This window comes from Poromitra crassiceps, assembly GCF_964638095.1.
Source record: "Poromitra crassiceps genome assembly, chromosome: 2".
NCBI classification, from domain to species: Eukaryota; Metazoa; Chordata; class Actinopteri; order Beryciformes; family Melamphaidae; genus Poromitra; species Poromitra crassiceps.
In genome coordinates, this window is record NC_139624.1 from 98449971 (window position 1) to 98466425 (window position 16455).

At 44.6% G+C, this 16455-nt stretch overlaps 1 protein-coding gene across 1 annotated transcript in view; it reads left to right on the forward strand.

Moving 5' to 3' along the window:
* Positions 1–16455, forward strand: part of LOC310796256 (F-box/LRR-repeat protein 7-like) — a 34565-nt gene that overhangs the window by 16313 nt on the left and 1797 nt on the right. The window contains exon 3 of the mRNA XM_083658413.1: positions 13773–14390. Coding sequence (XP_083514539.1) covers positions 13773–14390 — 618 coding nt within the window. The remainder of the gene's footprint in view (positions 1–13772; positions 14391–16455) is intronic.

Consider the following 16455-nt stretch of genomic DNA (forward strand, 5'->3'; position numbering starts at 1 on the left):
AAAAACATGCTCATTTAGTTCAGCTGATTTGGAGCAGTTCATGCATTGTCCTTTTTATGACATGTCGGTTCTATGAGGAATCTTTCTAAAAGAGTTTGTGCAAAAATGGCACTGCCACTGTCTGAGACAAAAGAGCCTCTTTTTATAGTGAACCATTTTTGTACAAAGTGTAGCCTCACATCTTTCACTTCCACAGAACAGAGCATGCAGCTTTTGAGTTTCCCAGAAGCCCCTGCACCTCCCTTTTCTGCTGCTTCAACCACATGACATCATTTGCTCCTCATCATAACCAAATCAAGCCTTTGGACTTTGTGTGTGTGTGTGTGTGTGTGTGTGTGTGTGTGTGTGTGTGTGTGTGTGTGTGTGTGTGTGTGTGTGTGTGTGTGTGTGTGTGTGTGTGTGCGTGCGTGCGTGCGTGCGTGCGTGCGTGCGTGCGTGCGTGTGTGCGCGTGCGTGCGTGTGCGCGTGCATGCGCGCATGCGCATTTCCATTCCTATCTGAAGTTCTTGCATGTTGAGCATAGCTAATGATATCCTTCTCGGTCATTTAACATGACTATCACTCTAGTGTACACTTGCGGTCCACACACAAGACTACAACCAAAACTAAAAAGGTTAAACTTATAGAAAGCCAACTCATGCACGCTCAATATCCCCTGCGTAGAACTTTCAAACTCCATTTCCCCGTCTCAACATCCTGATTTAAAACCTGTCAAAGATTGCATCACCTCCTTATATTTCAATGCTGGTGATTTGCAAAAACCCAGATCAGTTTTGTCCTCTGTGCCAAATTGCTGTTGGAGTCTGGAATGTCATCGCCGTTCTGGAGAATTACTGCTGTGATAAATAGATAGGCATTCGGTACACACACACACACACACACACACACACACACACACACACACACACACACACACACACACACACACAGACACACACACACACACACACACACACACACACACACACACACACACACACACACACACACACACACACACACACACACACACACACACACAGGCTCTTCTCTCAAGGAGTGATTTTGAGCAGGTCAAGCCTTTAGCTTGGGCTTTCACATGTCTTGAGTATCTGCAGTCCTCCCCGGCTAACCATTCACAAAGTACAAAGGAGAGCAGAGTGAGGAGATGATTGTGTCCTTGGAACAGACAGTAGGGCCTTCAGAGGGGCACACATTTGGCTGCTTTGAGGAAATTAGTAGTGTTTCGGGGGGAAGCATGTCAGAGGCCCTGGCACACACAAAGAGAAGCCTGGTGCTGCACAAGCTTCAAAAAGCACTTTGGTGTGAGAGACTAGTTGCAGTCCAGCAGTAGTGTGTGTGTGGGGGTGGTGTGGAGCAGCGGTCCAGTAGTGTGTACGGTGGTGCAGCGGTAAGCGCTGTCGCCTCACAGCTGGAAGGTCCTGGGTTCGATTCCCACCTGGGACGCTGTGGGCGCTGGAGTTGTGACCCCCCCATATCTTCAGTGCCTACCGCCCAGGTGGGCTATCTCGTCGAAAGGGCCTTTCTGTGTGGAGTTTGCATGTTCTCCCCGTACCCCCCAGGGGGTTCCTCCGTACATAACCCCCCACTAAAAACACGCAGAAGATCAGAATCAGAATCAGAATCAGAAAGACTTTAATGATCCCCGGGGGGAAATTGGGAGATCGTCATCCGACCAGTGACGACAACATCTGAAGTTGGTCCGATGATGGTCCAATGAAGGTCCCCGGGCGCTGGAAAGAAATAGCGACCACTGCTCCTGGCCTGCCCCCTGGAGGAAAGGACAAGCCTGGATGGGTCAAATGCAGAGGACATATTTCACCGGCCACCGTCAGCATGAGTGTGTGTAGTGGCCACATGCATGTGTTGCAGTGTTCGTGTGACAAGACGGGCTGCCGTCTGAAATCGTGTTTTTAATCGTGTGGGGGTGGTGTGGAGCAGCAGTCCAGCGGTAGTGTGTGTGTGGGGGTGGTGTGGAGCAGAGAAGTCTGTTTCCTGTCCCAGTGTGCACATTGTAAAGGAACCAGCAGGCCCTATTGTCTTTCTAGTTGTCTAGTGACGTAAGGCCTTCCTGCAGTGAAGGCCTTGCTGATAGCCGAGCCGCCGCACTGTACAGTAATATCAACTTCCATGTATTCAGTAAAGCACACGATAGACCCTGATGGTGTTTTGTCCTAATAGCACTCTCTTTAGTTCAGTCTTTAAAAAACACATAAGCACATGGGTTTGCAGACTGGCTGGTGTTAGGGATTTTACATGCATTATGGAACCTGTTCAATCTCTTGTCAGTCAAATGGCCTGATGCCACTGCCATGCCATGGATTAGGAAATGATTGTCACTGATTTCCTCACATATTGTACACCACCCTGTTACACCACCCTATCATATAACCACACTGCATCACATACTGTACACCAGCCTATCATATAACCACACCTCATCACATACTGTACACCAGCCTATTATATAACCACACCTCATCACATACTGTACACCAGCCTATCATATAACCACACCTCATCACATACTGTACACCAGCCTATCATATAACCACACTGCATCACATACTGTACACCAGCCTATCATATAACCACACCTCATCACATACTGTACACCAGCCTATCATATAACCACACCTCATCACATACTGTACACCAGCCTATTATATAACCACACCCCATCACATACTGTACACCAGCCTATTATATAACCACACCTCATCACATACTGTACACCAGCCTATCATATAACCACACTGCATCACATACTGTACACCAGCCTATCATATAACCACACCTCATCACATACTGTACACCAGCCTATCATATAACCACACCTCATCACATACTGTACACCAGCCTATCATATAACCACACTGCATCACATACTGTACACCAGCCTATTATATAACCACACCTCATCACATACTGTACACCAGCCTATCATATAACCACACTGCATCACATACTGTACACCAGCCTATCATATAACCACACCTCATCACATACTGTACACCACCCTATCATATAACCACACCCCATCACATACTGTACACCAGCCTATCATATAACCACACTGCATCACATACTGTACACCAGCCTATTATATAACCACACCTCATCACATACTGTACACCAGCCTATCATATAACCACACCCCATCACATACTGTACACCAGCCTATTATATAACCACACCTCATCACATACTGTACACCAGCCTATTATATAACCACACCTCATCACATACTGTACACCAGCCTATTATATAACCACACCCCATCACATACTGTACACCAGCCTATCATATAACCACACCTCATCACATACTGTACACCAGCCTATCATATAACCACACCCCATCACATACTGTACACCAGCCTATTATATAACCACACCTCATCACATACTGTACACCAGCCTATTATATAACCACACCCCATCACATACTGTACACCAGCCTATAACCTCACCGCATCACTCCCAGTGCATGGAGCTCGGTGAAGACTGCGCAGCAGAACATGTCACAGGCCTAATGGCATTGAGGTAATGGATTGGTCTGTCCTGCCAGATGCAGCGGTCATAATAATCCCGCTAGCTCCAGACAGGGTCTTAGCAGCGCTTCACAGCACTGCAGGATCCTGAATGGAATCCCTCAAGCTTGACTTTATGAGCAGACTGCGTCAAAGTCTGGATTGACCCTGCCTGTGCACTTGTCTCCGTCTCTGGTAAAGTCTGCACCGTCTTTTGCCAATTTATCTTCCCCCTCCTTTTCTCGTTGGAGGCCCACAAATGCTTCCCCCGAACCCTCTCGCTCGTCTGTTTCCCCCCAGGCTTAATCCGCTTGTGTGTATAGCTTTTTTTCTGAAATGTATCAGCCTTTGTGTCATTTACAACACTCAGAACAAACAGCTGCGACTCTCCATCTTGCAGTCATCTTGTCTTTTCCAGTGATCACTCTGATTGATTTACATTAACTTCTGCTATCAAAGGATGCTCCATATGTGTCCCAGAAGTTGGGCTAAGCTGATGTTAATGGGATCCTGCTGTGGGACTGCTGTGGCTCATCATAGATTTCGGCATTAGTGGCACATGATTTCAGCCAAGTATGCCTTGCTGTGGCTATATGCGCACTCAAAACGCATGACTTTTTCATGAGTTTTTCCCACTGCCCCGTTGTTCTTTGTCCAGGGAAAAGACCAGATGTTCGACTATTTTCCCTCTGATTTTCCCAAACCAAAATGAATCTTCCACCATCTGCACTCGCAGCACCTTCAAGAGAAGTTTAACCAGCTGCATGATATTTGTTCTGTTAATGACAGCTTTTCAAGCTATAGCGAGATATAAAACACAACACAACTGGGGTCCGGGTATGTGCAACGGTAGATTCCCTGCCTACCAACATGAGGGTCACAGGTTCAAGCCCCCATGTTACCTCCGGCCTGGTCGGGTGCCCATACGGGCACGATTGTCCATTTCTGCGGATTACGGGGGGGAATCCTGTTCCTTCATTTAAAAAAAACACACATTTCAGCAGTGAGTGAGAGTTATGGAAAAAGCTCATGCTCAGAGTTCAGAACTGCAGGTGTATGTTCCTTCCGTCATTAAAAAAGAAAGAAAAATAGACAGTAGAATAGTTGAAAGGCTACATGTGAAGATGTAGTAGAACAGACTTGGTGTGGTCCTGGATTTTAACCCAAAGAAAGCGGCTCTTCAGACCAAAATGTGCTTCCAGATGTGAGGATTTGAACCTTTAAAGCATCTCATGCATGACAATATTCTTTCTGTACCTAAAGGATTGTCTTTTTTTTTAGGTACAGTAATTTGTTTCATTTGGCTCTTTGTGTTATGCTTGGCAGTTTTTTGTCTGCATACCTATTTTTATTTTATTTTATGTCTAAGGCGGTGGCTCTTTATTTACCTAGGGCAAAAGGCGTGCAGTAGAATAATAATTAATTTAGACGTCTACAGTGTCTACATGGCTTTAAAAGACAGTGCGTGTTTGTCTTACTCTTGGGACTGGATTGAGTTTCTTTGAACACTATAGCAGACAATGTGTAGAACCACAGGGATAAGTTCAACTTTTACAAGCCATGCTCTGGCTAGTGAAGGCTGACTGATCCCGAGGCTGGGATCTTGACTTTATTGTAAAACTCTGTTTGTAATCAAGCTCACCATTTTTCATAACTGTTGAGGTTGGGCTCCATGGCAAACAGTAGTGTGTGTTGTTCGTTGAGAATGTGGGTCTCAGTACTTTTCTGCAAGAGCAGGTTTTGAAAACAGATTGCAACTGCAGCCATGCATGCAGCATCAGTGGCCAGGGGTTGGTGGATAGTGTTGAACAGTAACTTAGTTACAGTAGGCTAACTTAGTTACTGTCATTTTGTTACTTTCCCTAGTAACTAGTAATGTAATGGATTGCAATTTCCAAACAATAATTATATTACAGTTATGAATCCAAATAACCTCAAGTTACTGCATTACTTTCTCCAGCCCTGGCACAGCGCTAAGTGTGGAGATAGGACTGGCTATGCGAGACTACTGCGCTGCTAGAACACAATTTGTTTTTTGTCCTATAGGCAAATGAATAAACAGTTTGGCTGATTGTTGACTCCTCCTGTACATTGTTCTTATAAAGATTCAGTTCTAAGGAGCTGGCTTAACAGGTTGTACATAACTTTTAAGGAAGTAATATAGTAATCTAATGAGTAATGGGCAACAAATTCCCTTTGATACAAAGTAATAACTAAGTAAAGTAATTGTATTACTTTTAAAGGAGTAATATGTTATAAGTAACTTATTACACTTCCTGTGGAACTTGCCCAATACTGCTTATCAGTGGTGGATGAAGTACCTGAAAGCTGCACTTGTGTAAATTAAAGTACAGATATTACCAGAAAATGACTTTGGTAGAAGTTACAAGTCACCTATGAGAATATTACTTGAAATATTACTTGAGATTACTTAAAACTCTTAAAGTACTGTATCTGATATTTACTATACTTAAGTATCACAAGTAATCTTCTGACATTTAATGTGTACTGAATGTAAAAGTAGACCTAGATAATGTTAATAAAAAAGTAAGCAAAAGACATGCCTGCTGATTTTGAGTGGAAATCTTCTTCTTGGGTTTTATAGCAGTTGGAAGACAACGTTATGGTGTATTACTGCCACTGACTGGAATGGAGTGTGAATTGTGATTAACGTAACTTGCAAGCTAGGACCAGTGATTCGCCAAACCTGCTTGCTTGCAGGCTACCAAATACCAAGGGCTCTATCTTGGTACAGGTGATATCCGCTATTTGCGCTTGCGGGCAAGATAGCAGTCCACCTTGCGCATTTGTCCAGGTGTTATGCCGAGTTTTGCACCCCCGCCCCGGCAGCAGCTAAACACATATTGTAATGATTTATACAGAAACATAACTGTTTAAAAATTATATAATTGTTTGGGTAGACATGACCTCCCTGTTTTTAAGTTAAACCACCCCCAAAATATGGTGAGGTTGCAATACTCGTGGGGGAGCATAACTCATCACAACAACGGGCACAACCGCAGATTAGAGGCGTGCCAAATCATTTATGCACGGCGCAAACAGGATTTGGGCAGTGTTAACCACCAGAATTATTCACAGGTGTGGCCTGGCAATGCCTGGACGTTACATCAATCAAACCAGATTTCCGTCTTGCAGTCCCTGTAATACAGTTTGCGTGAAGCATGCTGTAATTCTCCCCATGCGTAATTTGGATAGGTGTAGGCCTATTGACTGTATATATTATCCCTAACTCATAATGACACCATCACATCATATACCTGTTAAACACATCTGTATTTTGATGCAATTCTGGTTATTTTGTTGACTGGGGTGGGACAATAGAACGTGTTTGCAGCGGATAAACGGTGGAGACAAAAGAAAAGATTGGAGGATTTACAGTGGACTCAATTAAAACTCTGTGATATTGAGCTACCAACTCGTGCTGAGGACAGAGATGGAGAGAGCTTGTGACAGATCGGCTGTGGTGCCAACGACCCTCCGGGTTATGCGATAGCATGGTGAAGGTGAATAGCCTATTGCAGGTAGGCTACAATGTACACGTTTTCTCAATTCATTTACCATAACCCCTCCTTGCGATGTGATAAAAGTTTATCACTGAATTATAGTTGATTGCCTCACCAAATAATCTGCTGGTTACCCAATTTTAGCAGTAAATAGAAGAAAGAGGGAGCTTCTTGATGCTTATAGAAGAATTTAATAAAGAAGTAATGTACAGGTATACTTAATCAGTTAATACAGAGTACATCTTCAGAGAAGATACCCAATTTTAGCAGCAGAATTTGATGTCCTGGCGTGGCACGTCCATGCGTAATGACGTTTCTGCGCAGCACTGAGATTATGGTGTGCTCAAGAGCAGTGAGTATTTTAGCGCCTAAGAGGTGCTTTTCAAAGCTCTTAGTGCAAAGTAATTGCGCGCTGCGGATGATAGGATAATGCCATGGTTTCACATGTTGCGCGATGCGTTAAACGAGCGCAAACGCTAAATTACCGCTTTTGCGAAGATAGGGCCCCAAGTCTTTTAAGACAGATGCGTTGGCTCCCACAATTTGCAAATGCTTCCACGGGGAAAGTTGGTCAAAGCGGATGTACTGTAATCCGCTCAAGACGGGACATCCTCTCATTTCTCCAATCACACAATCATGGGTCGTGATTGGGCGAATATCGAACTTCCTTCCAGTCTGAAGCGTTTTTTTCTTTGGAAGATGATCACTTCCTCTGAGCAAATTTTAACGGCTGAAGTACAGACTGTCTCTGGAGGATTTGAAGATTGTGGAAGAGATAGACTACCTTGAAACTGGCTTGAGAGATTAAAGTATTATTACTTCATTACATTACACAATACTGGATATAATCTTTTTGTGCATCCATGTTATAAAGTCATGCTCTTTCTATAAGAAGGTGCTATCTATCCATAATGCATTGAAACAAAGCAAATGGGAAAGCTGTCTTCATTTAACTTTGCACAGCTGTGTGAAAGCATGGCTTAGAGAGTCGGGAAGGGAAGGGGGGGGGGGGTGTACTCTAATTAGTAGCACTGTGATTCTGCGAGCTTGGAACGTTCTTCTGATCAGTGACACATGTAATTACGCAATTTGGAAGTTGCTCCTTGGCCAGTGGCAGCTGAGTTTGTCTCCTGCGTGCAAAAATCCATTGCATTAGCTTGGATTTGAAGAATAAAACGGTGCCTCATTCATCCATCAAAACTAATGGTTCGAGTAATGTGTTTGTGTCAGGCGTGCACATGTGGAAAATCTGATCTGCTGGATGTCATGATTTTGGCACCGCAAGACCCAAACATGTAGATCTTTTTGATGTTTCGATACCATAGGATCGCCCCCTGAATTAGAAGTTAAATAGATATTATTGCATTATCAATACTTGTGTTATTTAGTGAAGCAAAGGGAATAACATAGGCCTCTTTGGACCAGATGTCAAGGATACACTGACTTCCAGTTGTTTGTATAGTGCTGCATTGCACAGTGTGTGGCTTCAGTCATGTTGGATAATATCCACAAACACTAGGTATTAACTCAGGAATCTTCCAATATTTACGAAGTACTTGAATAAACACTCAAGCTCAGAACCACCATTGCTATCATGAAATATTTGTACAGGCGTGTGAAATTTGAAATATTATGAGGTATTTAATCAATTTTGACCTTGGACCATAAAATCCTTACGTATAATAAGCTCTGAAATGTATTATCGTCAGCAAAAGCCATTTTAGAGCAGCACAAGCCAAGATAAGTTCCACGACTTGTCTGGAATAACCCAACCTCTATTGATGCTGGTGTTTAATGCTCAACACGCCGCATATTTCAAGTCGAACATTATTTAAATCGACCACCCACAAGAAAGAGACGCACTCAAACCCCAACTGAGGTCAACCGCCTAGCCCTTGAGAGAACCCTAAAATCCCAACGGCCTCGTAAAAGCAGAATAAAATGTGTTTGTCACAAGCTAAATGACAGATTTTGAGTGTTTTGATGTTTGGACAGTGGCTCTCATGCTTATTGTGTTTGATGCTGTTTGGACAGTCAGTGGCTCTCATGCTTATTCTGTTTGTGTGAGAGAGAGTTTTAAGGCCTACAAGAGGGCGTTTGAAAGTGCTTAGCTGTGAATCTGAGAGGATGAACCTGTGGATGTCATCAGAGGCGCACTGACCCCGCGGTCTGGAATACAGATCCACAGGAGCGTCTTTAGGAGTGTCACTGCCTGCCCGTCACTCCTAGCACACAAATCTATGTGACAGGCAGGATACTGTCCGTTTGTCATGTATTTGCTGACATCGTCGTTTAGAACCAGCTGACCATCCATCTGGAAGCATGCGTAAAGCTGATTGAATCTGCATGACTGGCAGTAGAAATGTATGGTCCTCTGGCCCATTTCTGAATATATGCACATTCTGATGTCTGGTCAGTATAAATGTATTCATTAAGCCCATGGACCTTTTTCACACTAAGGACCCCTAAACTGACACAAATTAGGCCACTGACGGATTTTGTGCCAGGTCCCCCATCTGATCAGATTTTTGCTTTTAGATGTTTTATTACAGAAAGTGTATGAAACCCATAACCAAAATAGTCATACATTCTGTCATTGTGTTACTTATGGATGGAATTATAGTGAAAATAATGTATTTCCCTCGGACCTCACTTTGAGAACCACTGAATTAAGCGACCTAATTTTACGTTAATACACAGTTGACACACTGTAACAATGCAATTAATAATGTTCAAATTCTTATATTAATTAGTACATACGCTCAAAGGTCGATCGATTACCAGCAACATGTGAAATGTGTTAAGGGGAGTCATTTGGGATCATTAAAGAGTAATCAATTCATTCCTAAACGAGATCTCCAACATTTGGAAAATGGAACATCTACAGTACAGTACTCTGAGAAAAGTAACTCACTGAGTTATGAGTTATGCATTATTGAAGGTATTAACTGCCTTAAGATTGCAGATTTTGATTCGATTTTGGTCGTAACATGGGAAGATATATTGTATTTTGTTAATACTAAGCAGCACCAATGTCATGGGAACTTTTGTAAAAAAAAAAGTCCAAAATGGATAATATTGTGTTGAAAGTCTTAACTTGAGAGCAGTTCCCACATTCTGCAAGTTTGTTTTCAAGAAGAGAAAATTGAATTGAAGAGATTCATTCATCCTAAACTTGAACCTACTATCACACAACACTGAGCCATAACATTCCTATTTAGACAGATGCTGATACCTCCTTTTTAGCCGATAAAGCCTTCAGCCTCCCACAATTGGACAGCCGCTGGTGACATCATACTAGCGACTACCTTTCAAAGGCTTTTAGTGATTACTATCAATCCAAGTGAACTCTTCAAGACTGGACGAGGCGAGCTGGAGGGGCGACGAGGAGATGCAGATAGCATCAGAGGAGAGCACTCAGTGTCCCGGGGTGATGGGTCGACCCCGCCAATCAGATCCAACGCCCCGGCCATCACCACCGTCTCACGCCATGGTGATGGGATCCAGCCAAACGCTTCACACGGCCGCGTCTCGAGACGTGGCGGCAATCAGTGCACATCTATGAAGAGGGCCTCAGTGTTTACACAGGACTAACCATACACTGTCAGCTGCAGCACCAAACTGCTCAGCTGCTCGCTTTGAACCCACCGGTTCCTGTGTAGAAGAGGCCCTGTGACTGCTGCCCAAGTGCCTGCAAGATAAACTCCACACTCAACTTTCCCCACAAACATCCCAAAACATGATAAGAAGATCCATGGAAACCTTAGCCCGTAACCATGGAAATGTTAGTTAACTTAAGTTAAGTTATCCTTTATTTATCCCCATGGGGAAATTCATCCTCTGCATTTGACCCATCCTCTACTAGGAACCTTCCTAGGAGCAGCGGGCAGCCGCAGTGCAGGGCCCGGGGACCAATTCAACTCCAGTCCTTTTGCCAGTACCTTGGTCAGGGGCACTGCCAGGACTATTAACCCTAACATACATGTGTTTTGGTGGTGGGAGGAAACTGGAGTACCCGGAGAAAACCCACACGAACACGGGGAGAACATGCAAACTCCACATAGAAAGGACCTGGGATCGGACCGGGGTCCACAGGACTAACCATAGACTGTCAGCTGCAGCACCAAACTGCTCAGCTGCTCGCTTTGAACCCACCAGTTCCTGTGATGAAGAGGCCCTGTGACTGCTGCCCAAGTGCCTGCAAGATAAACTCCACACTCAACTTGACTTTTTTTCCCCACAAACATCCCAAAACATGATAAGAAGATCCATGGAAACCTTAGCCGGTAACCATGGAAACCTTGATTGATTGATGATAAAAGCTGGTGTGGCTATGGCACCTGGTGGCCCAGGTGGGGCACAGACTCAAGCAAGGGTAGCACGTGAGTGCGGCATTTAGGAAGGATGTAGAAAGGTTTTCCCTCGCCAAAATTTTGCCCATATTTGGAGGGTTATGTAGCCCCCTTCCCAACCAGCTAGATGCTAGAATGACATGGTTGGTAGGTAGCAATGGATGCCATAGGTCTTCTAGTTTAATATGATATCAGTATCTTCACTCTAGCTCTAAAAATCAGTGCGCTACAGCCTCTGAAAGACAGTAATGTCGGCCAGCTCCCTCAGGATTTTGGGGTGGCACCTGGGATGGCCAATTAGATTTCAGGTGTGGGCCACACCCCTGGGCTAACCTGACGCTGCCAGATGGTTTGTTTTCACTTAACCATCTGGGAACGAGTCACTCGGGAAACCGTTTCAAAGGGCGGGCACTTTCTAAAAAATACCTGGCAGGTGATTGGATGAACAATCTGTCTGTCACCGTCTATGTCACACATAAAGCCCACCCATAACTGCCTCATATGGACGCTGATTGGTGCGAACCACTGGTGGTTCGGATTCAAACCAATAGATTGGAGCGTGGCAACATGGATTTGTCGTGTGATCGTGATCTCATGATCTTGCGCAAATCCAGCTGCCTCGCAACGTTACTACCTGGCCAAACGTAGACAAGATATCTCCAGTGCAACTACAATGAATGGTGTTTAATAGGAACATCCTTTTCAATGATCTAAAACTTCAACTGTAAACACTGGGTTTTGCTGTCAGTCTATAAGAATCAAAAAGCGAGGACTTAATTCTTTCTAGAATCATACAGGGAGAAATCCATCGTAGACAAGGAAGAGATACCAATTTCTCCACCTCAGTAGCCTCAGTAGACCAAAATGCAATGTAGCCATAAGACATGATATTATATAAAGGGGCACAAAGCTAACTTTTTCTTGACTGGAAGCTCTCACTCTCTTGCTCTTAGTGTATTGCTATTGTTATTGCTGTCTCCACCTATACATTTAAAACCCAAAGTTGAGGGTGTCCGGGTAGTGTAGCGGTAGATTTCCTGCCTACCAACACAAGTGTCGCAGGTTCGTATCCACGTGTTACCTCTGGCTTGGTCGGGCGTCCATACAGGCACGATTGGCTGTGCCTGAGGGTGGGAAGCCGGTTTGGGGGTATGTGTCCTGGTCGCTGCACTATAGCGCATCCTCTGGTTGTTCGGGGCGCTTGTTCGGGGTGGAAGGGAACTGGTGGGAATAGTGTGTTCCTCCTACATGCTACGTCCTACCAGTGAAGCTCCCCCTGTCAGGTGAAAAGCAATCTGGGAACCCATCGGTTAAACAAACAAACAAAAAATAAACATTCTCTAACCTCTGGCGGCAGCCCCGTTTCAATGTGGTGCAACAGGAACTCAAGAGGCACGGTCGGCAGCGTAAGAAAATCCCTTTCCGCTCCCTGCGAGCTCTGCCATTGGCTCCAATATTTTCCGCTCCCTGCGTGTCGCTCTCAAATCCGTTCATCGCTATGAAACAACAATAACAACTCTAGCTCGTTGCTAGTAGCAAGTAGCAACTTGCTATACGCTGAAAATGGTCAGTTTTGACTACACACCGGTCACATTCACTTCATTTTGATAGGGTAAAGCACAGCATGCGTGCGAGCGCTGTTACACCCCTTTTGACGGAGCCTGCCGACAGATTTTCGATGCAAGTCAAAAGTCTGTCTCGAGAGATTAGGTGAAAAGAAGCAGCTGGCTACTGCACATGTGTCAGAGGAAGCATGGTGCTAGTCTTGGCGCTCTCCAGATCGGCAGTGGGTGGAGCAGCGACTGGAGCAGCCAATAGGGCAGCATGGGGATAAATTGGCCAAGTATAATTGGGGAGAAAATGAGGGGAAATCAGAAGAAAAAAAACAAAGTTGAATGCAACAATTCCACACACATTCTTTGGAATTGTCAAAACTCATTCCGTGAAATCTAGGAAATCTAGGAAATCATCACTAACTGAAGTAGCTGGCAGGTTGAGGGAAAATGGGTATCTAAAAAAGTAAATTCCAATACTTCATCACAAAGTACCTCCTGGAATGCAATGACCATCACAGATTGAGGAGGATATACAGTATAACTGTAACAGTATCCGAGGGTGGAATTTTCTTGCAATAGAAGTTGATACAGTAGGTGCCACATTCACAGCGTCTTTGAGAGGTAGAGGAGGTTTGAATAATGACATAAGCTGTTAGATATAGGAAAATAGTTCAAAAACAGAAACTTTTCCAAACAATGATGACTCTACTGGAGAAAATTGGTATCTGGGTTCAAGCATTCCCTTCTTTTTTTAGCCTGAGATTAACCCCCCAACCCCTCTCTCTCTCTCCCTCCCCAATGTATTCAGGTTTGGACTTGAGCACGCGGACTCTGAGCACCCCCAGCCCCGGTCTCATCCTTCCGTCCAAGTCGTCCTCTCTCTCCTCACCGGCGCTCTCCAGCAACGGCCATGAGACCAACTCCTCCTCTTCCTCTTCCGCCCAGGCTGACACGGTCGCCGTGGTCCACCCTCAGCCAGGCACCCACACACGCTCCCGCCAATCAAAGAGCCACCACCACGCCCCCATCGACCTCCTGCCCGACCACGCCCTCCTGCAGATCTTCTCTCATCTCCCCACCAATCAGCTGTGCCGCTGCGCGCGCGCGTGTCGCCGCTGGTATAACCTGGCGTGGGACCCGAGGCTGTGGAGCACCGTGCGGCTAACGGGAGAGCTGCTGCACGCCGACCGCGCCATCAGGGTTCTGACCCACCGGCTGTGCCAGGACACCCCGAACGTGTGCCTGACCCTGGAAACAGTGGTGGTCAGTGGCTGCAAAAGGCTCACCGACCGCGGCCTGCACGTGGTGGCTCAGTGCTGCCCGGAGTTGCGGCGCCTGGAGGTCGCCGGCTGTTACAATATCTCCAACGAGGCAGTGTTTGAGGTGGTGTCCCGCTGTCCCAACCTGGAACACCTGAACCTCTCAGGTAAATAGAATAGCGAATAGCGCCGCTCTCTTACTTCTTATCTTGTGTTTACAGTAAAGACATCTCCATCTTAACAAGTCATTTATCATTGTCCTAAAATTAAAATGTTCTTTAAATAAGTGGGAGGGGGAAGAGATCTTCTAATTGGGATAGATCATTTCACTTTCCAATTTTTCTTGATAGTAGCCCAGTGATTTGCCTTATTCTGACTTGACATTGACACTAATTTCTAGAAAATTCCTGAAACAAATGAAGCTGCATTGGAAGCAGGTGGAGTTATCTCACCTCATTGGCAGAATTCTTCTCTTGTTTTAAGAAAAACAAGATTTGAGGACTAAATGGATGATATTTGCATTTTAGAAGATCTCTTCACTTGATTACTGACTTAAAGTAGGCTCATTCACGGTTTTATTGAGGAGTGGCTCCTACCTTACATCACACACATCTGCAGGGGCGAATTTTCCACTGGGGACAGGGGGGACATGTCCCCCCCCACTTTTCAAAACCTTGATTCTGTCCCCCCCACTTTTTAAACTGAAAAAATCGTGGGTAAACTGAAAAAATCATGCTTAATACGCTACTGTTTGACCAGCCATCATATTATGGCTGAGAATGTTAATTGAGTTGCTAATTATAAGCTATAGGCTAATCCAAAAGATTGCCACGGATTTTCTCGTCTGAAAAAAGTGCCCTCTCCAGACCCTGAATGCATTTCTAATGGCGCTCTGTATGGAAATTCCCCTTTCCAAGCCGTCCCTGAAGGCAGCACTCACAGAGTTTGGCTTTTCTTAAGACTAAATAATGATATCACAACAGTATTGTAACAACAAATTTAACTTTTGTACTAATATTATTCAGTTTGTGGAGTTATTTTTCTGTGACAAGTATCATCCAAATGTTAATTTAAAATGAGATATTCCTCTAAATCTGGCTAAAAACATTAAAACCTTTTTGCCAGCCCCTGCCCCTCTAACATTCTCTGCACGTCCCTGCTGCTGTATAAAGGGTTAGGTGATGAGAGGAAGTGAACATGGTAAGCAGTGAACATGGCTGAATTTAAAATAAAGCACACTAATAATAATAATAATGATAATAATAATACAACCAACATGATTTCAATATGGCTCTGGCTTTCACATCAGTATTGTTCTATGCCTTGTTCATGTCACCTGCTTTCATATCAGAGCTCTGATGAGTTGGAGGAGGTGGTGTCTAAAAGGCATGTACTTAGTGATGTGTGTCGTTCTTCATAGATCTAGCCTGTTAATCCTCCCCTCAGAGTGCACCAAATTGATGCATTTTACTTTAAAATGTAAACAAAAAATCTTCCGGGGGGCATGCCCCCGGACCCCCCTAGAGGGTCTGCGCACCACATTTTATTGTGTCCCCCCCACTTGTGAAACCAGGTATTCACCCTTGCACATCTGTAGACGCACCTGAAAGAATTCTTCATCTCAGTCCTGCTCAGCCATTTCTCCTGAAGCTGGGAAAAGCATTAGAGGCACAGGAGAAGCTCTGCCAGTCTGAAGCTCCCATGTGGGAGTTGAAAGGCTTTCTTTAGCTGAACGTAGGACTACCTCAACATGAGTAAGAGGACCCGTCTGCTGCTTTCATTAAGGACGTGACACAAAAAACATTGACTTGGACTTTGGTGGCAGAGCAATGTCTGCATCATTAGCAAGAGGAAGTAAGCCCTTTGTTGTAAAAATAGCTTCAAACACTTGTGGTTTTTATTTTAAAGGCTCAAAATAATGAAATTAAGTATAATATTTCTTTAACTGGAAACGATGTCGGCATTTCTCTCCCCTGAAAACTGACCCCTTTTTGGTTTTCTTCAAGCTTCTTGCACTCATACGTTCTTCATGCCTTTACTTCAGCTCATTGCAGGCACTTAGCCAAACAGAACAGCTTTCACTCTGGCACCCTCAAGTGGCCTTTCATAGCTTTGCTTAGCCTTCAGTACTGAGTCAGTTGTTGTCACTCAGACTTGTAACTCGACTTGGACTTGAGCACTGATGACACGGACTTGGACTTGGGATCGAGCATTCATGCATTCAAGCTCAGA